At 45.4% G+C, this 26,242-nt stretch overlaps 1 protein-coding gene across 1 annotated transcript in view; it reads right to left on the reverse strand.

The window, feature by feature from the left end:
- Positions 1 to 15,162: 15,162 nt before the first annotated feature.
- The window catches only part of PROSER2 (proline and serine rich 2), a 44,738-nt gene continuing 33,658 nt past the window's right edge, over positions 15,163 to 26,242 (reverse strand). Inside the window, exons 3-4 of the mRNA XM_090266545.1 lie at positions 18,424 to 18,676; positions 15,163 to 16,833 (exon numbers count right to left, since the gene is read on the reverse strand). Coding sequence (XP_090122671.1) covers positions 15,731 to 16,833; positions 18,424 to 18,676 — 1,356 coding nt within the window. The 3' untranslated portion in view covers positions 15,163 to 15,730. The remainder of the gene's footprint in view (positions 16,834 to 18,423; positions 18,677 to 26,242) is intronic.

The raw sequence follows: 26,242 nt of genomic DNA on the forward strand, positions 1-26,242 counted from the left end.
GCCCCTTCCCTGCCAGGCATCGTGCCCCAGCCCCTCGGACTCCTAACCTTGCTTGGCTCCCACCTCATGGCTTTGGGACAACATTGAGAGGGAAAGGACAGGGTGGAAGGGTCTGTTTGGGCCTTTGATAGCACAGAAGATTCTGGTCAGGGATGATGGTTTCTGAAACTGGCGTGGCTGTTCTCTGGGACTGGGGCTTTCTGGCTGGGTTCACCTGGGACCTGGTCTGTACTTAAAAGAAGAGCCTTGTACAGCACTCAGGAGAGGAATGGGTCCTTTTCTCCTTCTGTGCTTCCACATTAGCTTCCTGTCTCACACATGACCCTGTGTGGGTTACATTTTAATGATCCTGCCAGCTTCAGGGCTGGTCAGGAAATTTTCCATATCTTCCCCGGGGTTATTCATGCTTTCTGAAAGCAGGCCCCGTGCCAGCAGCTTCTGGTCTGAATCATCCAAGCTTCACTTAGCAGCACCCTGCTCCCTGACCCGCTCCCCACCCACCCCAGAAATCCTGATTCCAGGATTCCAGTGCTGTTCTCCACAGGGGGCTGAGAGGGGCCGGCTGTTTTAGGATTTCCCTCAGATCCCCTTGCAGCTTCTTCCCTTTCTGGGATAGTTTCTCTTTCTCAGAGGAGAGAGAAAAAGCAGGTGCCAGAGGACAGAAAAGACTCCAGAAAGCCCTCATAGAGATAATTGGAGACTGACAGCCCTGGAGGTCACCAGGGCGGGGGCCAGTAAAGCTTAAGATTCAGGACCCCTCACTGACACAGGAGCCATTAGGAGCCACAGCTCCGTAGTCTTTGTCTTAAAGACGCCCCCCCCCCCCCCCAACGTAGTCTAAGCTGCAGGCCCCACAACCTGGGCTGGCCCTGGATCTGTTGCCATGGGAAACATGACTCCCACTCCTGAGAGTCCCAGAGGGAAAGGACCAATGACAGGATCCCTATGTGTGGGAAAGCAGCTCAGTGTCACAGTTAAAGGCAAGACTGCTGGGGCTCAAATCTTAACTCTGACATTTACTGGTATGGGATTCTGGAAGTTACCTAACCTCTCTGTGCCTCAGTTTCTTCCAGTAAAGTACCTATCTCATCTCACAGGGCTGATGGGAGGATGAAATATGTTCTTCTACACATATGAACTCGCCTGTCTCCTATCTAGCTATCTATTTGGAACACAGAGGCGGACACACACGGCCTCCCAGAACAGCACTTAGACCATTACCTGCCCACTCAGTTCTCTGTGAAACACCGCCATGAAAGTCACATGTCCTGCAGCCCTTTCTCTCCCCTTCATCCTGCAAGGCCGAAGATCATTCCCCAAGTTCTTTGCCTTTTTTAGGGAAGGTTGGAAAGACTCATAAGGGTTTCAGAACATTTCAATGTTGGGATCATATGTCATGGGCTGCTTTTCCAGGGAGCGGTTTGGCCTCCCCCAGCCATGCAGAGCCTGCAGCTTGGGCCTGTGCTGCCTCCTGGCTGTCTGCCCCAGGGAAGGGCCAGCTGTCCCCTGTCTCCACAGGGGAGAAAACGAGAGGACTGGAAGGAGGGTTTGGGAGGGATGAGGATTAGGGGTTAGGAATAAGGATTCAGGAAGGGCTGCTGACTGGGAAAGAGAGGTAGATGTGAACTGGTTTGTGGAAAAAGCCACAAACAGCAGCCTCAGAGGAGACTCCTGCCTGGGGGGGTGGCTCTGGGTTTGGCCTGGGAATTCCAAGCCGCCTGCTGGAGGTTGATCACTTGAGACATGTTGACCCCTCTTGCCAACTGCCGGGCCCCCCTCCTCCCTGTTGTCAGTAAGCTGGGTGCTCAAACACTTGAACTGCACGTGTGTTTCTATCTTCTTCCCTAGCCAGTGCTGTGACCCCAAGAGCAACTGACTAGCAGACACTGGAGGAGGCCGGCCTGCCCAGCCCAGGCAGAGCCTGCAAACTCAGCTCCTCCAGTAAAGAAATGTGCTCTAGGAGCCAGCCTGCTGTCTCCAGTGCCTTCTCTGTTCGTTCCACCTCCCCCGTGTGGTCTCCCTGCTCACCACCACCATTGCTTCCCATTCCGCTCCTCACCCACCGCTCCTCGCCCCCACCTGCCTTCGCTGCCCACCACCAGCCTCTGCTCCCCCATTCCTGAGTGAAATTCCAAAATGCATACTGCTGAAGCCAGAAGAGGTTTCAGTTTGATAAATATAATTAGTATGAAATTGGGAAATAGTTTACCAGCAGATTACATATCACATTTAAGGATGATAAATTTACTGGGGAAAGAGCTGATGGTGGTGCAAGTTCATTTGTCAAATCATGATTGAATACTGGGTTTGGCAAAAAATGAATGCATTCTGTGAGAACCAGTGCTGTGTGGAATTGACAGTGTAGATTATTGTATATTTTCGCATTACTTGTAAATTGTGTACTACACATGCTTTACACCAGTAAAACTAATAGTAAGCACATGTGTGTTTAAGTGTGTAGACATGGTTTTTCAGAGTCAGCTGTTAAACACTAACCTGCGCGGCGCTGCCCACCCCCTTGCCCAGGCTGGGTTGGCTGCCTCCTTTGCTGCTCCCATAAATGCCTGTGCAGACGGCAGCACTACATCCTTCTGTCTGTCTCACCCAGTAACCTTTTTGAGGACTGGGAATCTTTGTAGCGCCACACTTCACACAAGGCCTGGCACAGATTAGGTGCCTCTCCCAAAATGTGGTGAATTAACTCATGGATCTAACAGCTGAGAGGGTGAAGGTGACCCTACACACTCTCTATATGTTTGCTTCTCCTGGGCAGGGACTGCATTTCTGGCCCTTTCAGGGTGGTGTGTGGCATGTGATGAGTTCAGTCAGGTGATGTGTACAGCAGGAATAATGTCAGCCACTTTCAGACAAGACCCTCCAAATGCCTCTTCCTTCCTTGCTGCAGGGACCCTGGAGGCCATGTGTTCCTGGTCATGTGGCCACAGGAAGGAGGAGAGGTGCCTGACCCACAAGGTGCCTTTGAGTCAAATAGAGTTTAATTTTGTTAAGCCACTAAACTCGTGGGATTTACTTGTTACCACAGCATAGTCTCACCTATCCTAACTAATTCAATGAGGAGACTGAGATATAAGAGGTTACATGGGCCTGGTTGCATAGCTTGTCAGTGGCAGGGCCAGGCCAAGAGCTCATCTTCATTTTCCCTCTATATAGTGGCTCCCCCGGTGTATTTCTTCCCTCCTAAACAGTTTCTCAGAAGCAAAGTGTGAATCTGAGGTGGGTTTTGTTGAAAGCCCCATTTGAGAGGTAGCTGGTTGGGGCCCACTCACGATGAGGCCTCCAGAGGCACCAGCCTGGCAGACACACCCACCAAACATCCTCTTTCATTAGAAGATCAGCAGGTATGGCTGGTGCTGGGGATTAAATCTCCCATTAACTGTCATTAGCTTGGCTGTGGTTTCTCCCACAAGCGCCCCTCCCAGGCCCTTTCGTTTATCACTGCTCTCTCAGCTTATCAGGACAGATCTGACTCTTGGACCAAGAGCCGCCCAGCTTTGGAAGCTGCACTCTCAGGCACAGCACTCAGGGCCTCTATTAGGAAAAACCTGGTTCTTTGCTCCTATGTCCCTCCTAGACGCTCACACTGCTACCATACTCACAGCACTTCTGACACCAGTATGTGTGGGTTTCCCCCACACCAGGCAATTCTCTGCAACACCAGCTGGCTGTCCTACAATTTAACTCAGCTCTGACATGCACATCTTACTGGAGACAGCGTCAGACCCCACAGATTAAGGGATTAGTCCCAGAGACTGCCTCCTACTTCACAATCGCAAGTAGTGGGGCCACAGGTTATTCACAGCCTCTGTCTGATATGGCTACAGGTTGGAGGCTCCTACTACAGCCCTCTCCTTGGATTTGATTAATTTGCTAGAGCAGCTCACAGAATTCAGGGAGACTCTTATATTTATCAGTTTATTAAAGGACATGATAAAGGATACAGATAAATAGTGAGATAGAGAGACACAGGGCGAGGTCTGGGAGGATCTGAGCACAGGAGCTTCTGTCCCTGTGGAGTTTGGGGTACATCACCCTCCCAGCACGTGGATGTGTTCACCAGCCCATCAGAAGCTCTCCGATAGCCCACTGGGATTTCTGTGGAGACTTCCTCATGTAGGCACAATCAATTATTAACTCAGTGTCCAGCCCCTCTCCTCTCTCTGGAAAATGGGGGTGGGGCTGAAATTCCAAACTTCGTGGCTTGGTCATTCCAGTGACCAGCCCCTGGCCTGAAGCCTACCCAGAGTCACTTCATTAGAACAAGATGCTCCTAGTACTCTTATCACTGAGGAGTTTATAAGGGGTTAGGAGTCCTGTATCAGGGACATGATCAAAGAGCACATTTTAGAACATGAGATGCTCCTAGTACTCTTTTAGGGAACTCTGTGCCAGGAACCAGGTGCAGAGACTAATATATGGTGCCTGCCCAGAAGGTATCCAGCCACAGAATATGAAAAATAGAGACCTTTATTGAAGAAGATACAAGATATAAGAAACATTGTACATAGGACAATGATGCCTCTGTCCCCTTCAAAGGTACCTTGGGACCTCACATAGTTCTCCCAATCTCTATCAGCTGCCCTGCCGTATTTTCCTTAATCTCATCAATGGTCTGAAATCTCTTCCCTTTCAAAGGTGATTTTAGTTTTGTGAAAAGCCAGAAGTCACGGGACACCACATCTGGGCTGTAAGGGGCTGAGTCACCTGGGTGATTTGATATTTTGCAAAAAACTCTGCACAAGATATGACACGTGAGCAGTTACATTGTGGTGATGAAGCTGCCAATCACCAGTTGCCCATAGCTGTGGCCTTCTGAATCATCCAAATAGTTTCTGCAGAGGAATGTTCAAGCTTAACACAGAATCTGATGCACATTTGTTGCTCTACTCAGTCATTTTGAATGGGATGTCACACAGTACACATGCTCACTCATCAGCGTCTGCCACCCCCACTGACTAGCACAGTGAAGTTGTCATTGTTCACACATGCGTATTGTTCACATATGCACATGGCTGCCAGGTTACATTGATGTCATGCAAACTGTTCTTGTTATATTAACAACAGCTGGACTTTTTCCAAACAGACTTCATATATATTTGCTCTTATATCACAGACCCCAAAGGCCAAGCAGAACAGAGAGGGCCCCCATCTGCAGCTGGAGAAGCCGTAGCTCAGTTCTACAAACATTTACTAAGTGTGGATTATGTGTCAGGCACAGTGTAGTATGTATAATATATATAGCATAGTATAGCACAGATAGTTTATGTACAGTGTAGTATAGCACATACAGTATAATATAAAATGTAGTACAGTATTAGTATAGCGTAGTGTAGTAGGTATAGTCCAGTATAATATGTGTATTATGCTAATAAAATAATGTGTGCTAATATAGTGTTAGTTTAGCATAGCATAGCACTCTTTTTGTCTTGTTCCTTCCTTCTCCAAAACGTGGTGATTTTCCCTTTCTTTGATTGCAAACCATAATGTTGGAACCATCTGGCTGAAGCCCTGAGTGGTGGGGTGATGTAGGGGGTGAGCTGGCACATTCCTGCCTCTTCCTACCTGGTGATGACACGGCCTTCCCCTTCTTGGCCCATCCATCCTGCATTCTGTTCATACCCCTCTCCCAAGCACTGTACTTGGCTTTGCTGTTTGTTTCTGTCTTCGCCACTAGGATGTAAGCTCCCTAAGAGTAGGTCTGTTTTGTGCTTTGCTTCTGCTGTGCTGTATCCCAGTGTCTAAAAAGGCACCGAGTATTTGTTGAGTGACGGCTGGACTGCAGGCTGTGTGGGCTGGGACTGCACCCCTTGCTCCCAGCCCTGCCTCACACAGGTTTCTCTCAGTGACTGCACTGCACAGGTGCAGCCCATCCTAACTGCTTTAGTTCCAAATTGCCTCTGGATCTTTGCACAGGCCTTGTCATCTGCCTAGAGCACTCTCCTCACTGTTTAGTCCCTTTAACTTCTGAGTACGCTTAAGTCATCTTGGCCACCTTCTCTGATTGAAAGTCTTCCCTGACCATCCCTCCCCCCACTCCCCCACCTTGTCCCCTGGCCTCAGTATTTCCTCTTTACAGTACTGTAATACCTTCTTGCAAATACCTTATTTGTCTATCTTCTTCCTGGACTGCCGGCTTGAGAGGATGGGACCACGTGTGTCCTGCTCACCACTGTATCGTCTGCCCCTGGGGCACACATAATAGGTGCTCAAATACTTGTAGGATGAATCAATGGATGGCAGCCACAGCCAACACGTGACCTCTTGATCCATTCAGGGAGATGCAGGGATGCAGTGGGGGATGCAGGCCCTTGTCTTGTCAAGGCTTCCCAGTGATCGTCTCCCCCATGGTTGTCATGGATGGAACCAAGAAAGTGGCCCATGTCTATTTTTTCCTCTCTTCCCACCCCTTTCCTCAAATAGGATTATCTGCTTTCTAAATTGTAAGTGTAATGCATACTCATTATAAGGCTTCTGAGCTACTTTTGTCTTCTACTGTTCACCTGTTCAATGGAAGAGCTATTAGTTGAACACCTACTGTGTGCCAGATGCCACACTAGGCACGGGGGGAGCAAAGGTAAGTAGGACCTGGTCTCTGCCCTCCAGGATATTATAGCCCAGCACCTATTCTGCATCTTAGGTTACTCTGCCCAGCTGTGCACCTTAGAAGAAAGGGTCTGTTTTCTGTTTACTAGCCCAGTACATCAGAACCACATGGAAGTTTGTTAAAACTGTATTCCTGGGTCTCACCCCCAGAGTTTTCATTTTGTAGATCTGGGGTGAGTCTGCTAATTTTCATTTCTACAAATTTTCTTTAAAAAGATTTTATTTATTTTTTTAGAGAGAGGGAAAGAGAGGGAGAAAGAGATGGAGAGAAACATCAATGTGTGGGTGCCTCTCGCATGCTCCCCAACCAGGGACCTGGCCCGCAACCCAGGCATGTGCCCTGATCAGGAATCGAACCTGTGACCTTCTGGTTCACAGGACGGTGCCCAACCTGCTGACCCACACCAGTCAGGGCTCTACAAATTTTTTGATGATATTTATTCTGCCGTCCAGAGGCCCACACTGTAGAGCCATTGCCCTAGACCCTACCACTCTTTATGTTTTCTAAAATTTTGCACGTCCATTGCTTCTTTTAGTCTCCGAATCTCTCACCCATGCACCTTAAGTGTGCACAATTGGTGAGAGCTGGGATTGAACCTTAAGCCTGGACTTTCCACAAAATGCTGTCCTTTCTGATGGGTACCAGGTGGCCTCTAAACAGTCTCATGCCATTGGGCTGCTGAGAAAGCTGGGGTGCATCCACGGGAGGGAAGTGAAGTTGTGTTGCAGAGGAGGGCTCCGGGAGCACGTTTCAGGGATGGAGGCAGGGAGAGAGGGACGCGAGTCTGCTGCTCCATCTGGACGGAGAACTGGTGCTGGGCAACATGGGCTGAGAAGCGGCCACTTGGGGGATGAGTTACAGGGTCCCTCTACCTAGACCATGGAGGAGAGGAAGGTGGTGATGCTGCAAAGGAAGGGGGCATGCTGGGCACCTACTGGCCCAAGGTAGGGTTAATTGGGACATGGATCATTTCACCTGCTTCTCAGAGACCTCTCTGGGAGCTCTGGCTGACAAGGCCACTGCCCTCTTCCAGGTTCTGCCCCAGCACCTCCCTCCCAGGGGTTGGCTGTGTGGGGTGGAAAGTCTGAGGGCTGCAGCCTGGACAGCCCAGCAACTCTGAATAAAAACTTCCTCCTCAAGGCAGCCCCAGGGCTCTGGCCGGACAATCGCCCAGTGTTCCCTGGAGTCTTTGGGGCGCTGGGCTGGGCGTGGCACTTCCTCCTGTGGGAGGAGGCTTTGGGGGGAGAGCCCAGCTCTGAGAGGAGAGAGGAAAGGAGATGTGGAAAAGTGTGGACTTGGATGGGGGCGTTCTCTGATGCTGTGTATCTAAGCAGGAAGCCAGACCTGCCAGCCTCAGGGAAGGAAAATAAACTCTGAAGACCTATTTTTAGAAAGTGGTGAAACCCTGCTTCTTTATAGGCAGTGGAATTTGAATCTAAAACTGCTGAGGTAACTGAAGTACGCACTGGACTCATTTAAGAATGGGGCTGGGGTGGTCAGTGGTGTCTGAATGAGGCTGTAAGGCTGGTCCCCACTCACCCACCGTCCATGCTGCTGGGCTTGCTCAGGCCATTCCAGAAAGCTGTGTAGGGATTATGGTGTGGCCTCAGTGGTGGCAGTGCTTATGGGGATGGTGATAATGATGGTAATGATGGTGAGGATGGTGATAATAATGATGGTGATGATATAATGATGATGGTGGTGAAGATAGTGATGATAATCATGGTGATGATATCGATGCTGAAGATAGTGATGATGATCGTGATGATGATAGTGATGGTGAAGATAGTGATAATGATGGTGATGATGGCGATGATGAGATGACAGTGAAGGTGTGTTCCAGGCAGACACTTGACACATGTGGTCTCATTCAGCCTTACTACTCCCTATGAGGCAAGTATGATTTGTCCCCACTTTTTCAGAGGAAGGAAGTGAGTCTCAGGGGTTAAGTCACACAATCAACAATTGAAGGACTGGGATTCGAACTCAGGTCTGAATAACAACAAAGTCTGCTCTATATGAACCCATGTCAACATCTTAGAATTGGAAGGGGTGACACTGAGTGCCATTCCCGCTGCCCCCCTCTTGCAAGCCCTCAGCAGCCTCTGCTTGCACCTCACGGAGGAGATGGAGCCCACGTTTGGAAGAACAGCCCTTTTGTTTTCAGCCAATTCTAAATGCTATACGACTTCCTGTAGGGAGCTAAAACCTCTCCACAGGATCTCTGTGGCCACACAGAATTATCTATTTACAACAGTCCTTTAAGCCTCTGGAGGCAACTCTCATAGCCTCTCAAGCATTTTTTATTTGCAGGTTTGACGAGCTCAGTCCTTTTGGCTATATCTGCTCCTTGTAAAGCACCACAGGTTTCAGTGTGGAGTCTGGGACCAAGCAGACTACACTTAGAGCAAAATATACCTTTGAAGGTGGATATGGTTTCTAGAAAGAGCAAATGGTCATTTGGAATCAAGACTGACTGAGCTGGATGAATGAGCTGAGAGAAAAAACTTCAGTTTAAAAGATAAAGTTGAGCAATTTTAAAATCTTGCCCAAACTAGCACTGAAATTCCTTGAAGGAAATTTCAAAACCATGGTTTAAACAATAGCAACATTATCAGATGATGCGTACAGCCTCGCAAGACAAGGAGATGCTCAGTTCTCTGGAAGTGGGCATGTTCCCAGTAAAATGTAGACAAAAATTTCAACAGTGCCACTTACAAATATTGGTAGAATTGTGATAATTTATGACATAATTGAAGAGGGATTACCATTTTGCTTTGCAATTGTGTCATGATGGGAATGTGACTTGAGATTTAAAATGGTGACATCCAGTCTAGCCCAGTACCCTCCTGAGGTGTTGCTACCTCAGCTGGTGCCCTCTGCCTTGCCCTGCTCAAGGCACTCCTGCTCAATGCAGCCAGGCCCTGGACTTCCCACTGAAGCTTGCTTGCCTTTCCAGTAACACCACAGCTTCCGAGGGCTGCCAAGGAGCATGCTGGGCAGTTTCCCCCCGAACTCATTTGGCTCTGCTGTGCACTGGAGTCGTGCACACAGGTCTGTTGGAAACCACAACTGGTGATTCCAGATTCCAGAACCAAGTCCTGAGGGAGGGAGAGAGAGGGAGCCAAAGGAACAGCTTTGAACTGGATCCCCCAAGACAGAGGTCACCTGCAGCAGATCCAAGGAACCCCAGCCCAACTGGCAGGGCCCTACTGAGGCCGGTACACAACCTGTTCCCTCTCCTCTTTCCAGTTCTGTGCCACCCACTGGAATGCTCTTCCCACCAGGCCTGACTTCGCAAAGACACAGTCTTTACCCTCTTTCCTTCTCATCCCTAAAGACAAGTCCTAGTCCCTATCAGCTGAAACCTAAGTACATATCAGGGATGAGCCGTAGCAGGTGGGGGCCAGAGCGTGAGGACAGTACAGGAGATAACCCCGTGGGAGACAGGAAAGGCTCTGTAGAAGAGAAACAAGATGGCAGTCTGGATGACTCTGAGGAGGGCTGGCCCCACACACTCAGGAGAGGGACAGTCGGAAGGCGTCAGCTTCACACAGCTTCACAGAAGGCACGGGAAGCAGGGAGTTTGCAGCCCCTGCAGCCAGGACACAGACCCAGGAGCCCGCAGAGGCCTAGTTGAAGAGGAGAGACACCCGCATTTTCTCATGGGTAAGTGGGTATTACAGCCCCACCCAGCAGGGGGTCACGAGGAATGTGTGATAACATTCAGCACCACTCACCATAGATGGAAATGACGCAGCAACATGCGGAGCAAATGAATAAATGTTGCCTCCTAAGCTTCACAATGAAGACAAGTTTAACATTATGAACATTTTTAATTCCGTTCATTTGGCCTTTAAGACTGGACTGAAAAATAAGGAGCTTTAGCTGGTTTCACGAACACATAGGCTGTGAGTTCGGAAGAGCATCATCAGCCCGTCCCAAGCTCTGAGTTTGAAGAGCAAGCCCCAGGAGGACAAGGTCCCTGCAGGGCAGAGCCCTTGCTGCTGTCATGGCAGAACTGCTCAGGAAAGCAGGGGGTCCTGAACCTTCCTATTCTTTGGAATGGTCTTTGTATGACAGAAGTTATTGCTCCCAAATTCAAAATGCTAGATACCAAACAAATGGCTAATAGGAAAAATATGATCTGATCCTATGTCATGGACCAGGAAATCGTTGTACAACAGGAGAGCTAGTTGGAAGCCCAAGAGAATGGTGCGGAATTGCTGTCCTAGTAACTTGTTAGGGGTGTGGGTTCTACAACGCATTACTTAATTCTGCAAAGGCCATAGAGACCTGGACGTGTCATCAGTGACAAGGACAAGCCTTCTGCTGCAGGTCTCAATGCTCAGGGTGAGTATACAACAACAGCAAAAATAAAATCAGGAATGTCAGGGATGGAAACCAACCAGTCTCTGAAAAGGCCAGTGTGTAGGTGTGTGGAAGCACACGCACATACAAACATACACATGTGCACAGAGCTCCTTGTTCTCTGGAGCTCTTTACGCCTGACACATGGGTTCCTTGTTCATTCAGCCCCACCCCTTAAAAGTATTTTTAGTACTTAGGTTACTCCCCTTGGCAGCTCTGCTTCACACACAAATACTCAAAGTTTATGAAGTGTGACCTGTTTATCAATGACTGAGTTCCATTAACCTCAGCTTCCACTCTGGCTGGGCCAGCACAGCTGCTGCCTTCACTGGGGGCCAGGAAGGTGGAGCGGGTGTGATCACTGCATCTGAGCCTAAGCCACCACACTTAGAGCTCCAGCACCCAGAAAGGAGACCCTGAGGCCCTCCTCTAAACCAGGGTGAATGCTTGCTAAACCTCACACAAGCCATGTTCCATTGGGTAAATAGCTGGCCTTGAGGCTCTTGAAGCAGCAGCGGGCATTGGAAAAACCTACACTGAACTCAACCAGTGAGGCTGGGAGGATTCCTCCTGACTTGGCTCTGCTCTAGACCCCAGTGTGTCTGGAGCAGTAGGACCCGTGTGTGGCCAAGGTAGAGGGCTCTAGGGGACAGCTGAGGAACCAGGAGGCGAGAAGTACACTAGGGGGTGTCCCAGGCCTTCAGTTCTCTCAGAGGGGGTGGGCCCTGCCCCTACATCCTGCTCCGTAGGGTGATTTATGGCCTGCACCCCCCTCCCCAGGCTTTCCAGGTAATTTCTGGAAATCACCAAGCACCCCCTCTTAGCTCATTGTTGAATAGAAAGTTCAGGCTGTTTAGATAAGAAGTGAGCCTGAAGTAAATCTTTACAGAGCTAGATGGGCAGGGATGAAGTGCTGGTACCTTATGGGGCAGGCTCTGCCTGGCTCCACGGGTCATCAGTGGCCCCCCTAGCAGGACAATAACCATGAGGGAGAAGGAGTCTGCTGGTGACAGCAGTGATTGGCATTTAAGTCTTACAAATTTAGAATGTGGAGGAGAGCTATCTTTCCTCGAACAAAGAGACATTTAAAAAGGCCTCAGCCATCACACACAGGCTGGTCGCTTTCGTGCTAACAAGTGTGGGACAGGGAGGGTACTTAATTACCATCCTTTTCTTGTGCAGTCAGATGGGGTTTCACCCCCTCAGCATTTTGACTCTTAAAGAGGGTGATTCTGGCGATTCTGGAGCAGGAGGGCAAGCGGGAGCTGGAGGGGGATGGGAGGCGGCAGTGCCGCCCAGGCGGTCCTCTATTCCAAATTCAGCCACGGGGCTCGTTTTCCCAAGACAGGGCAGCACAGAGCTCGGCTTTCTCTTTTCTCAGATATCTGAAAGCAGGGCTTGTCCAGCGCACAGATTAGAAAACGATATGGAACTTGTTCCCCATACTTGAAAGCAGGGAAAAAGCCTTGTTGTGAAGAGAAGAAACAAAACCTGTTTGGTGACTTGTCATTTCAATGAAAACACGAACCTTTCACAGGTGAGCACCCCCGCCCCCCCTTCGACCTGCCACCCAGGAGCTCCCGGATCACAAGCCACAGGTGGGGGCAGGAAGAAAAAGAAAACACGAGCCCTGCGCCTTCAGAGAACACAAAGATTCGGTGCAAACATTTAAGAACCCCAGGGAGCAGTTTAGGGAAAAAAGTTTATTAAGCTTGTTTTGTCAGGGCGATCAAATACACTCAGAGAGCAACAGTGCTTCATTCTGCCACCGCGTTAGGAACACAGCACAGCAGTTACGAGTTTCTTGATAAGAATAAATTGTTTTCATATTTATCTTAGTTCTCGCTCTTTATTGCTCTTGAATAAACATAAAAGAACCGATTTCACATTGCCAAAGCTGTGGGAATTTAATGAAGAGAATTCACTTCTGATTTTTACAAATAAAAAGGTCAATCCTAAGGGTTCTGTAAGGCCTTGCTTATCAGCTTCATGAACCTCTTCATGAAAGCTTATTTCAAGTGGGGGGGGCCTACATGCCCCCCCCCCCCCCCCAATCAGGGATTCTGAGGGAAGAATCCTATATTGTCAAAGTGAGGTCAAGGAGCCAGCACACACCTCAGGCTGGGCCTGTGTGGGGCACATCCTGAGGCATCTGAGGGACCATAACCTGCACATTTCTTCTCAACCAACCTCACAAGATGAGAATGTGAGCTGGGAGAGAGAAAAAGAAAATATTTCTGCTTGTTTTGTGAAGATACGTGTGCACATTAGGAACCAAACAGAGGAGAGGGGAGGAGGAAGAAGAGGAGAGACTGAACAGACCCTGTTACCCTGGTAACTGCAAAGTATTATAGGCTACAGATGACACTCTACTTGGGCCATTTATACATACCTTCCTAAAAGCAAAATAATTTTCCCCTGATTTTAAGATAAAGAGTTTCAAAAAAAGACTGATTTGCAAGTATCACTTGAAAAAAAAATTGGGCACTTAAGATTCATCTTTCCATTACAATTTTGCTTTGCAATATAGTCCTTAAAATTCCTTTGACGGTGACCCTTTCAAAATGTCCTATCATGTAGTATGGCAAGAAAACTAATGCCCTTCAGCAAATTAGTAGTTTCTGTTAACACAATATGTACACAGACAGGTTACTTTATTAGCAGCTATAATTTGAACCTTGTACAAAATGTATGGCTTTAATTTCTAGGGCTTGGGCACAAGAAATGACCAGAGTGATAGTGAGTATAATTACAGATAAATAGGTAGAAGAAAGTATGAATAAATATAAGAATATAACCATTAAAAAGAAAATAATTGAGACTAAGTATAAAAGGTAAAAACAAAGTTGTTTATACATAAGCTAAATCCCAATTTTTCAAAAATATCACTATGAGAAAAATATGCTATATATAGTGAAGTTCACCTTAATCACGATGAAGTCATATGATAAGATAAAAAGAAATAATCCTCATATATAAAGGGCATTTAAAACACCAGCCATATCAAGACCCTCTATTTTTAAACACTGTGTATGGCATCTCACTTTGTAAAAAGATAATCCAGCCTTCAAGAATCCTTTAACCAAATCCAAGATAAACAGGAGTAAAATAAAAACTACTTTAAAAACCTATTTGAATTAAGACCATTAAGGGTCTATGAGATTATTTCAGGAGGACAAGCAGTAGCCAAGACACTAAATACTGTAGTTCTAAGAGAAAAAAAATTACAATCATTTTATGTAACTTACAAGGCAAGTTGAATACTATGAAAAATATCCTTCACTGCCCATTTAAAGTTTGAATTTAAACAATACTCAACAGGAAAGAAACAGATTCTATGACAGTGGCTGAGACATAATAACAAAAGGGCGTGGTATCTAAGTGTGGCCCTTCCCAGTCTATTTTTAGGGGTTTAAGATGCCAGCCTTAAATAGTTCTGATGATAATAATGCTTGTGGCTACAACTCAGCATGTAGAACACTGTGGGAGCAAACTAGTTCTTCTCATGTGGTGTCACTTAGTTTGCTGTTTCTTCCCTTTGAAAATTAATCCTGAGACCTTGCTCACAGAACACAAGGGATCTGAAGAATCTTTTTTTTCCTTCTGTTTACTAGCTACCTTGGAACATGCAGAACTAAAATTAAGTCATAAATTAAAATTCAGTGATAAATTAAATCTTTGAAAATGTTCTTCACTAAAAAAAGAAACTATCTTGCTTATCTGGAACCTTACTTGGAATATTACTTTAATTGGGAACAGAACACACATTGCAGATGAAAAAGTATTTGGGTTCACAAAATATTATGGAGACATCCTTAAAAGACTTCCATATTAGGCAGTAACAATTTCTGTGTCATCTGTCTCCATGGAGATGGCTGTGTCTATTAAAGAGTATAGGGTTTTAGGAAGTTTATATATGTAATGATGAACATGTATGTGCTCACACAATACCTATATAGGTATATGTTAACGTGTTTATATAAACATTATGTACATATATACACAATAAATGCTCATACATGTGTCTCCCAGTGACACAGACCCTTCAGTGAGATGAGACTTGCTATCTTTAAATTACCACCCTCTCCTAACTCAACCTTTCTATTCTACTCCCATAACTAAAAATTATAGTACATCCTCCTCCAAAGGTTTCATTGCAATTTTCAACTAAAAAAAAAAAACCTAGGCAAACCAGATACATCAAGAAACAAAGGCATATTTAGGGCTAACATACTATCCTTTACCCTTCAAAAACAAAAAACAAAAAATGTATTTTAAGACACTGTGAAAATTTAACACTCAGTTTTTAAACATTTTCTTGGAAAAGGAGAGGTCCCTATCTCGGAGAACTGAGAATAAGAGACCTAAACTGGCTTTCAAGTCCATACACTTGGGATCAAAGGCTTAGAATAACAAATCAGACCCCATCCCTCTCCTCCCGAATTCACAAAGTAGATGGCAGTTACGAATCACAAAACCTTTAGGTCTTCAAGGTAATTCTCTGAGTTCTTGGAAAAAAGGAAGATATGGGGCCGGCCCTCGTTTACAGAAGGAAACCTCAGCTCAGTGGTGGGATGGGAGTAGGGCAGCCCTTCCTGTTCTCAGGACTTGCCTGGACTCCCGAGTCCTCAGCAGGACACAGCCATTGGGACCGGCGTGACTGCTCTCTAAACGCACAGCCATTTTAGGTCAAACAAGCCCAGCCGTCCTCCTGCTCCAGCCCCCACTCCCTCTCCATTACAAGTTCTCCTTCAGCAGGCCGAGCTTCCGCAGGGCCTCCCGGCGGGCTTTCTCAGTGGAGCCTGGGCCAGCGAAGTTCTCCTTCAGCAGGCCGAGCTTCCGCAGGGCCTCCCGGCGGGCTTCCTCGGTGGAGCCTCGGCCAGCGAACTGCACAGTGATGCCCTGGGGTCTGAACCCCAGCGCCCTGGGCAGCGAACCTGACCGCCTCCTAGAATCCTGGCCACAGTCCGGCAGCCGGTGTTCGTACAAGCTCTTGCTGGTGTTCTGGCGTGCAAGTTTACTGGTGAGCGCCGGGTCCGGTCGGAAGGTGACAGTTTTCCCAGTGGAGAAAAAGCCACCAGGCTCACTCTTCAGAACATCGTGAATGCTCTGGAAGCCATTGGCCAGTGGTGGGGTCTGCTCTGTCTGCACGCCTCTGGACTGCAGACTGCTGGCCTGCCCTCCTGGCGGCGCAGACACAGCTTCCTGCACTGGGCCTGGCTTGCTCTGGTCACATGTCCCCTGCTCTGGCGAGACGCTTCTCCTCTGCTCAGGGAGATCACCCTTTTGGACCCGATCCTCTGTTTCTCCCATGGAGAAAAAAGAGACACCATTCATGTTGGCCAGGACGCGGGCTTTCCGCTCCTGCACGTTGACCGCTGCCTTGGAGATGGTCTTGTTGAACTCCTTCCCGGCACTGTTGGTCACACTGATGTTGCTCGGGAAGCGGTGGACCTTGGGGGCAGGCTGTGCCGAATGTCTGTGCCACAACACGTGGTCTCCATTTCGAGGGGCCACGGAAGTCAGTGTCCTCCATTCCCCAGGCCTGCCCTCCTTCGAGGGGGAGGTGGGCGAAAGTGCTTCATTTCCTAACAACTTCTCAGAAATTTTCTGGGCGATAACAAGCGGAGTGGGAACTGAGCGCGGCAGTTTGGGGTGCTCTGCTGGAGGAGAAGTGGAGAGCAGCTCTTTCCTGGGGTGGGCTGGCGCTGCAGTGGCAGGCAGGGCGGGCGGCTGAGGAAAGGCCTCTGGAGCTGTGGCCTCTGGTCCAGGAGAAGTCTCCACAGCTTGTGTCTCATGCTCCAGGACAGGAATGTCTTCCGTTCCAACAAGCCCAGCTCCTGAGAAGTAGGGAGAATCCTCATAAGCTTATGTGAACTTACATAAAAATAAACATGTTAATTTCCTTACCACTGAATTGGAAAGGGTTTCAAAGAGACATAATACCAGCTTCAACAGTACCTCCAGTGAACTGAACTGCCTCTGTCCTTGTTCCCTGGACTAATGACAGAGAAGAGAGTACATGATTCTCATAACCCCAGCACGAGAAGGTGAAAGACTGCCAAGTCAGAAATGGTCAGTACCTGGGAAGCACATGGTAAAAGCAGGCTTCTGAGGACCCACCCCCTTGAGGCATTAATAGGAGGAAAAGTAACCTGCCTTAGCAGGGAGTTTTACAAAGTGGGAATGGAGGCTGGAAGTGGTGTGGCACACCAACAAGTCCATCGCTTTCCTCTATGCAACATAAATGTTTCCTGACACTCCAGGTGGAATTTCTATGCCAGCCATGGAGCCATTACTATATCGAGAATGTACACTGATTGCAGATCACCTAGCACTTTTCTGCACTTCAGTTTATACACCTGTCTCCTGCTGCAAAACTGTAGGCTGTGTCTTACTTATCTTTGAATCTCAGTCTCACACAATGCCTGACACAGAGTAGGCACGTAAAATGGTTATGAAAATATCATGTTAGGGAATTGAAGGGCAAGGTGGCTTACTTTCAAAATGTGTTTTCCTTGGCACCAGTATATGACCTGACATTTTTAAAGGAACAGCTGGTTCAAATTTTAGGAATTATACTTCAAAGAAGTGTGATAAAACAGGAGGCTCATATTAAGTCTCCTCTTTGAAGAGATGACTGCAAACTAAGCTCCATTTTTGGAATATGTGATAATAGTATGTGAAATTCTGTGTATCATATAGCCCTGCTTACAAATAAAAAGGGAAACTATTTCTAGAGGCTCGTAACAAATGGCAGTATTTTGTAGTCAGCAGAGCAAAATTATTTTCCCTTCTATTTCTCCTCATCATTACCAATCCTTATCTCCTTGACCACATTTATTTCCAATATCTTTTCCAATTAGGGAGAATATTTTCTCCTCATCCCTCTCCTCTGGGTCTGTTATAGGACTCGATGGATGAAGGGCATACCTCTCTTTCAATGCTGCCCTGAGTTTTAAGCAAAAGTACAAAGGGGATGCTGAGCTGAATTTCTGTTTTGATCTTTTCCTGTTTTCCTGAACTAGCTGATTTTTCAGTTCAAATACTCCCAACGTGGAAAGTCATGCTACAGCAGTAAGGGTGTAATCTTGCACAAAAAGTGAGATTAAACTTCAAGAGCTAAAATACAATAACCTTATTAAGTTTTCTTTCTATAATGAATTGTTACCTGAAGGTATTTCCAATTTAATACAGATATAAAATCTATCTGAATGCCCAATTAGTCTCTTCTTAATTCTAGCCCTTTTGCAATCTCCCTTCATTCTGATATGCTAAGAAAATATCTTCTTAGCTGGACAAACTACCCTACAAAAACCAGATAAGCCCCAGTGGCCTCCACAGTGGCAGACTCCAAAGGCAGAGCCTCTGTGTTGTGTAAAACGCAAACGGAGCGAGCCGGAGTCTGGGGACGGGGCTTCCCTCCTCACCTGTTTCTCCGGTCACATCTGGAAGATGTTCAGGTTCCCCGGCTGTAGGTACTGGCTGCACTAAGTCAATGGCATCTTCTGGCTCCGAGTGGCTGGAAATGCTCCCTTCCAGAGACTGTGGGGAGTGGCAGTGTACCCCACTGTCACACAGGACTTGCTCCTCCAAGTCATCCTCCAGGGAATCAATAGTCTCTTCAAAAAACAGGATGACATCCTTTTCCTCGTGTGTGAGGTACTTCAGGCTCTCATCATCCTATATAATAGGTTTGGGGATTGGGAATGGAAGAGATAAAACAAATAGTGGCTTCATTGAAGGAAAAAACAAACAACAACCACAAAAACCAGGACCAAGTCTGGATAGGTACAGAGCCCAGAATAGGATCCATGGCACTCTGAAATTTCCCACCTGCGGAGAGTCTGCTGTTCAGGTTACCTCACTGACCAATCTGTGCCTCTATGTCCCTCACCCTTTTACCTATATGAAAAAGAAGGCTGTCAAAAAGGTGCAGCAATAAAGAATACCAGACCCTATTATTAGCTACATTTCTGTGGTTCCTAGTGAGTTGATGACAAGAAAGCAATTCCTCTTCAGTGACTCCTTGGGAAAGCTCTTTGCAACGTACTGCTTTCCCACACAGTTGCTTTTCCCATAATAGCAACACAGGAAATCTCTGCTTAAAGATGGTGAGCTCACGCATTTATGTCTCCCTCCAAAAACCTCACTAACAATAATGGGATTTATTTTCTCTGGAAAGGCACAAATCACAAAGACAAAAATAATAGAAAAAGACGACAGGAACAAAATTTAAGAAGTTAGCTAGCAGGACAGGTGTAATTGACTCAGCAGACCCAAGAGAGACAAACTTTATTCAGCAGCAGGGAAGGCTAATAATCAACCTGCTGAGTACCTGAGGGCTTCCCTCGGTCCTGGGGGGCTTCCCTCGGTCCTGGGGGGCTTCCCTTTGTCCTCGAGGGCTTCCCTCAGTCCTAGAAGGCTTTCTCCAATCCTCAGGGGCTTCCCTCCGTCCTGGAGGGCTTTCCCTGGTCCTGGAGGGCTTCCCCTGGATGAGGGCTTTCCTCAGTCCTGGAGGGCTTCCCTTGGTCCTGAGGCCCCTTGAGGCCCAGGCACTGGGAGTGCTGAGTGGTTCTGAAGTGTGGCAAAGATGATGCTGACAAGAGCAGAACAGGTTAAAAGGCTCTTTCGGAAGCAATTAGATCACCCAAGTAGAAAACTAGACATTTTTTTTTCTTAAAGAAGATAAAAGAGATTTGAAGTGGGCAACATGAAGCAGCATTCATGTGAAGGACCATATTGAAAATGGGAAGTAAATGAAGCCAAATTGATACTCTCTGCACAGAAGATTGAAGAATCTTCTCTGGGGATTTGAATGGTCCAAGGGCCAGAAAAGGCTGACACCATAGATCCCCAATAAAATAACTCAGCGAGATTACTCTACAGTGCAGACCAGTCAACAAAACCCAACAGATAATTTTTAATCAGGCTCTTAACACTCTACTCATAAATATTTGCATAGAGCTAATGATCACCAAGCAGCTGAGAAAACCTCTAATATGAGAGACATATTAAAACAAAACAAAAAATAAAGCAACATACAAGAAACTATGCAGAATGATGAAAATTTCAAAAAGATAATTAATATCCTCAGATTAAAAAAAGATATTGAATCTATAAAAAACATGGGGCTATTTTAAAACTAGAGAAAAAGAACTTAGAAATTAAAACTATGACAGCAGAAATAAAAAACTAAATAAGAGCCTAGAAAATAGAGAAAAAGACTAGAAAATAAAGCAGAGACACTGGAAAAGTACATCAAAAGTAAAAGAAAAGAAAAACGAAATCCTTTTAAATAGAGAAGAAAAGAAAACTAGAGGTCCAACACCTGAATAATGGGAGTTCCAGAAAAAGAAATCAGAAAAAAGGAAGGGAAGGAATTACCAAAATAAATAAGTAAAATAAAGAAAATGCCCTCAAACAGAAGGATCAAAAGGGGCTATCAGAATAACCTAATGAACAAGCATAACATAAACTGTGCTACGCACATTATTGTGACATTGCAGTATACCGAAGACCAAGAAAAGATCCCGAAAGCTTCTGAGAGTGAAGAAAGAAGACACATAACAAGATATCAGAAATCAAAATAGCGTCAGAGCTCTCAGCAGCAACATTAGAACCCAGAGGACAATGTTGTGATTCCTTCAAAATCCTAAATGACCCACAGAGCTTCTGGTCAAGATGGAGTAAGTAAATAGAGTACTTGCATCCTCCCACAACCACATCAAAATTACAACTAAACTACAGGTCAACCATCATTCAGAACCACTTGAAATCTAGCTGAACAAAAGTCCCACAACTAAGGATATAAAGAAGCAGCCACTTTGAGACTGGTAGGAGGGGCAGAGGTGTAGCATGGGCTGGTCCCACACCCATGTGTGGCAGATAAAAACCAGGAAGGATATTTCAGCTGCAGAGGTGCCCCCTGAGGAGCCAGGGGACCCAGTTCCACTCCAGGCCTTCCAGCCCAGGGTTCCAGTGCCAGAAAGAGAAGTCCCCATAACTTCTGGTTCTAAAAACCAGTGGGTATTATGGCTGAGTGAAATGGAGAGTTCTGGAGTCCCAGGCAGTTCTTCTTGAAGGGCCTGCACACAGACTTACTCCGACATACTGCTTTCGAGTTCCAGCACTGGGGCAGCAGCTCAAAAATCTACAGAGGTTTATGGGGAGGAACTGAATTGTCTGGCATCAGCGCAAGGGCTGGAGAGACAGCTTTTTCCCAGACAGAAGTGCTGGCAGAGGTCATTGTTCCTTTGATGAGCTCTACCCCTTCAGAGCCAGCAGGCAGGTGTAACACCTGAGTCTTTATCAACTTGGCTATCACTGTTCACCTTGTCCTGGTGATTTCCTGAGACCTTGTCTTATCCAACTTGCAGGCCCACCCAAGCTGTTTCTAGTGCCTTTTCCATACAAATGGTCTGTCTTGACCCAGGCTTCAGACTTTCCTAAAATTTCTCAAACAAGAAGCATCTGGCTTCAGCGGGCCCTGTACCTCTCCCTAAGTGGCTCCAGGTCCAGCATTAGCAGCCTCCAGCCTTGGTTCACAGCTTGGCCTTGCCTGGGCACCTCCAAGCCCAGTACAGATAGCAGCCATCTGCAGATCACTTCATATAATAGCTCATGCCAGGTAGCCCCAGGCAGAACACAGGTGGTGGATGACCTTGGCTTGCAGCTCCCAGGAGGCACCAGAGTCAGCACACTCAGTGGACAGCTTCAGACCACATTGTAGCACCATCCAACCACCTCCACAAGTGACACACTCAAGGCCAGGCATCAGAGCCTCGCTGGAGTAAATCCTTCTCTGTGGGGTGGGTTCCTGCACAGCTCATCCTCCACAGTGATCACAGACAGTCCTTGCAGCCAACTAGCTTTGTAGTAAATGCCTCCCATTGACATGCCAACAGTAATCAAGGCTCAACTACAAGAGGAGGGTGTATAGAGCCCACATCGGAGGCGGGGGAGACTTGGAGCGCCCAGCTAGAGTGAATGAGGATGTTGTGCCACTGGACCCTATAGGACACCTACTACATTAGGCAACTTTACCAAGTCTAGGAGACATAGCAGCTCTAGCTAATATATAGAAACAAACGCGGGGAGGCTGCAATAGTGAGGAGACAAAGAAACATGTCTCAGATGAAAGAACAGAACAAAACTCCAGTAAAAGAACTAAACAAAATGGAGACTACATACTAGATGCAGAGTTCAAAACACTGGTTATAAGAATAGTCAATGAACTTAGGGGAAGAGTAGTTGAACGTAGAACTTCCACAGTATAAAAAAGGACATGAAAACCATAAGAAACAACCAATCACAGATGAAGGATATACTAACTGAAATGAAGAATAATTTATAGGTAATCAACAGTAGAGTAGATGAAACCAAGAATCTAAACAGTGATTGGAATATAAGGAAGTAAAAACACCCAATCAGAACAGCAAAAAGAAAAAAGAATCCAAAAAATTAGAATATTGTAAGGAGCCTCTGGGACAAGTTCAAGTGTACCAACATTCACATCATGGCGGTGCCAGAAGGAGAAGAATAAGAGCAAGAAAGTGAAAAATTAGTTAAAATAATAATGACAGAAAACTTCCTTAACCGGGTGAAGGAAACAGACATACTGGCCCAGGAAGTATAGAGTCCTAAACAAGATGAATCCAAAGAGGCCAACACCAAGACACATCATACTTAAAATGCAAAAGATTAAAAACAAAGAAAAATCTTAAAAGCAATAAGAGAAAAGCAGTTAGTTACCTACAAAGGAGCTCCCATAAGACTTTCAACTGATTTCTCAACAGAAACTTTGCAATCCAAAAGGGACTGGCAAGAATATTCAAAATGATGAAAAGCAAGGACCTACAACCAGGATCATTTAGAACTGAAGGACAAATAATGAACTTCCCAGACAAGAAAAAGCTAAAGGAGTTCAATACCACCAAATTAGTATTACATGAAATGTTAAAGGATCTTCTTTAAGGAGGAAAAGCTAAGATAAAAAATATCAAAAGTAAAATGGCAATAAATACCTATCTATCAACAATTAAATCTAAAAAAGACAAACGAACAAGCAGAAAAGAATTAGACTCATTGATACAGAGAACATTTTGAGGGTTGCCAGAGGGGAAGGGCATTGGAGGGATGGTTTAAAAAGGTGAAGATTAAGAAGTACAAATTGGTAGTTACAGAACAGTCATGGGGATGTAAAGTACAGCATTGGGAATGTAGGTCAATAATATTGTAATAATTATCTGTGGTGTCAGATGGGTATGAGATTTATTGGGATGATCACTTAGTAAGTTATAAATGTCCCATCACTGGGTGTACATCTGAAACTAATATAATATTGTATGTCTACTGTAACTGAAAAATAAAAAAATAATTTAAAATCAAAAATCTTTTGAATGAATTCAGAACTCTTAATTTTATACCTAGCCAAATTTAGGTTATGGTAGAATAAAGACGCTTTAAGACAATGCCATGTCTAAACAACATAACTCCCACATCTGCCTTTCTCAGCAATTTGCTGCAGCGGAGTTGGGAGTAGGGTTGTTCCCTAGACAAAGGAGGAAACCAAGAAAAGATACGGGAGCCAGGGAACGGGAAAATGAGAGGGAATCCCAGGATAATTGTAATGTCCCAGGATGTCAGCTGTGCAGTGAATGACCAGTGCAATTCAGAGCAGGCCAAAGGGCTACAAAGAACACAAAGAAAGCAAATGAAATAGAAACGATTATTAACCACAGAAAAACACTAAAGCTGTGAAAGCATGTATCTGTGAGTCAGTTTACCTGTAGCAATACACACACATACACACACAAATAATTATATTAAGAAAACAAGCAAAACAAGAAACAACCAAAATGTTTAATAATAAGGACATTATGATTAAATAAATCATGGCACCTTCACAAATAGAGTATTATATAGCCATTTAAAATGGTGTTTTCAAAAGAATATAATGGTTTTCTTCCCCGAAAAACAATTTTCGTATTTCATTGTTCCCTTCAAGTCCTTTGTCCACATGCATACATATTTTGCATGGATAATATATGCAAGTTATTGTATATTTTGCTTTTTACCTATATAGTAATTATAATTGTTTTTATATGTAGTCTCATCTCAGTGGCTACTGTGATAGCTATGCTTATTAACGGGCTTTTACAAATTCAAGGGATACAATGTTAAGTGAAAATGATACATACAGAAAAATAGTTGCCTTGATGATTTAATTTAAATGTATGCATACTTTGAATGTACACACATACAAAAATGCTTAGAAGACATATAGTCAAATGTCAATAATGGGGGACAATGAAGGTAAATAACAAAGAAACAGGTATGAATTAAGTCGTTGCCTGCGGTGAGTGGGAGATGGGAGAGACTCATGGAAGACTGTGCTTTCCATAAACCTTATAGAACTAGTGGACTCTATACTGTGCTCATGAACTTTGATAAAACAGCAAAAGATATGGTGGGAGCAGAGGTGGCTAAGAGCTGCTCCCTCTGGCTAAAGTAATTCTTTACCTGCTGTGACCTATAGGTGCTCACATGCCCTCCTACCCAAAGTGTCTAACACCCAGGCCTACCACAGGGACTATAGTCTCCACAATTTGCAGGTCTTTTCTTTAGTTTAAAGCATAGTATACACTTGTTTGGGGGATGATTAACACAAGAATACATGTAAATTTCTCCAACTAGCCTGGCCTTAGGAGCTGAAGGAATGATGACTCAGGAAACTCTGCAGCATGGGTTAGATCAGAATATATAACGAATATTGCTAGAGGGATATCTACAGCAAGCATTATGTAAGCAGACAGAAAGAAGACTGCTAGGAAAATAAGCAATCCATTGGCTAAAAGCCTGTATACAATTGCTGGGTCATAAGATATCAGTTTGCTTTGGTAGATACAGCCAGACAGTTCTCTGAGTGGCCATTCCAATTTGCAGCTGCTCCTGCAGGGCTGTGTGGCAGGTATGTGCTAGTGTTTCATTCTGATTTCCAATCCACTCCCAATAAGATTAATGGTGCTGAGCAATTATTTTCCATAATATTTAACTGGCCATTTGGAGATCCCCTTATGAAGAGCCTGTTCAAGTCCTTTGTCTATTTTTCTGTAAATTGTCTTAAAAATAATTTGTAGGATTATAAACACTGGATAATCTCTTTGTATATATTTATTGCAAAAAATCTACTCACTGGCTTGTGCTTTCTCCCTCTTAATGCGGTCTTTTGGTGACTAGTTGTAGGAGAATATTTTGTGTGGAATAGGAAATTGTAACTGCTGTGCAAGCCAGGCTTGAAAATGGGACTGTAAGACTTGACCGAAAGCGGGAAGCAGCTGGTGGCATGCTTCAAATACCACACCACTGGTCACTGCTAGGGGGAAGGAATAGGAATGCGATGTATCTTTTGAGGCCTGTCCTGCTTTATCCAGCTTTAGATCTGTATAAAGCAGGATGTTTACTATCAACAGAATGCTTAACTCAAGGAGTACAATCTAATCTTTTGCAATGTGCTCTAATGCCAGAAAGTCTAACCAACTGTTACAATGTATTGATTATATTCCTTTTTGATGATCCTCTTTATGGTTGGGTGGAGGGCTGCTTTTACAAGCCAAGCATTTCTGCCTCTAGCTAACTCAATAAAAGCTCTACTGAGAAAAGGATCAGCAGCATTCTCCTCTGAGGGGTGCTCTCCCTTGCTCCCCAGGTCATTTGTCTCTGGGTCAATTTCTTCACCCGCGGGGGACTATGGGTCCAGGAATCCCTGCAACTAGTCCTTAATTTTAATGTAGTAATTTCATGATTAGAGCTTTTTGTGTCCTATTTAGGAAACCACTACCTACTGCATGGTCATGAAAATATTCACCAATGTTTTATTCTAGCATCATCATTGTATTTAATCTTCAATATTTACTGCTACAATCCACCTGGAATAAACTTTCAAGTTTGATGTGAGGTCAAGATTCACTGTTTTCTAAATGGTCCCCCGACCATGCCAGCACCTCCTTTCTCCACCACAGGTCTCTGTGGTTGTAAATCGGGTGACAGTACATGTGTAGGTCTGTTTTTGGATTCCCTTTTATGTTCATTTGTCTACTTGTCTATTTGTATACCCATAAACACTTTTAATGATTATAACTTTAGAGTAAGTCTCAATATTTGGTAGTTTAAGGCCCTCCAGTTTTGCTATTCTTCTTTAAGTCTGTGCTAGCTTTTCTTGGTCCCTTTAAATCCTATATAAATTTT

Source organism: Furipterus horrens, unplaced genomic scaffold (assembly GCF_987537825.1).
Source record: "Furipterus horrens unplaced genomic scaffold, mFurHor1.1.pri manual_scaffold_2, whole genome shotgun sequence".
In the NCBI taxonomy this organism is placed as follows: Eukaryota; Metazoa; Chordata; class Mammalia; order Chiroptera; family Furipteridae; genus Furipterus; species Furipterus horrens.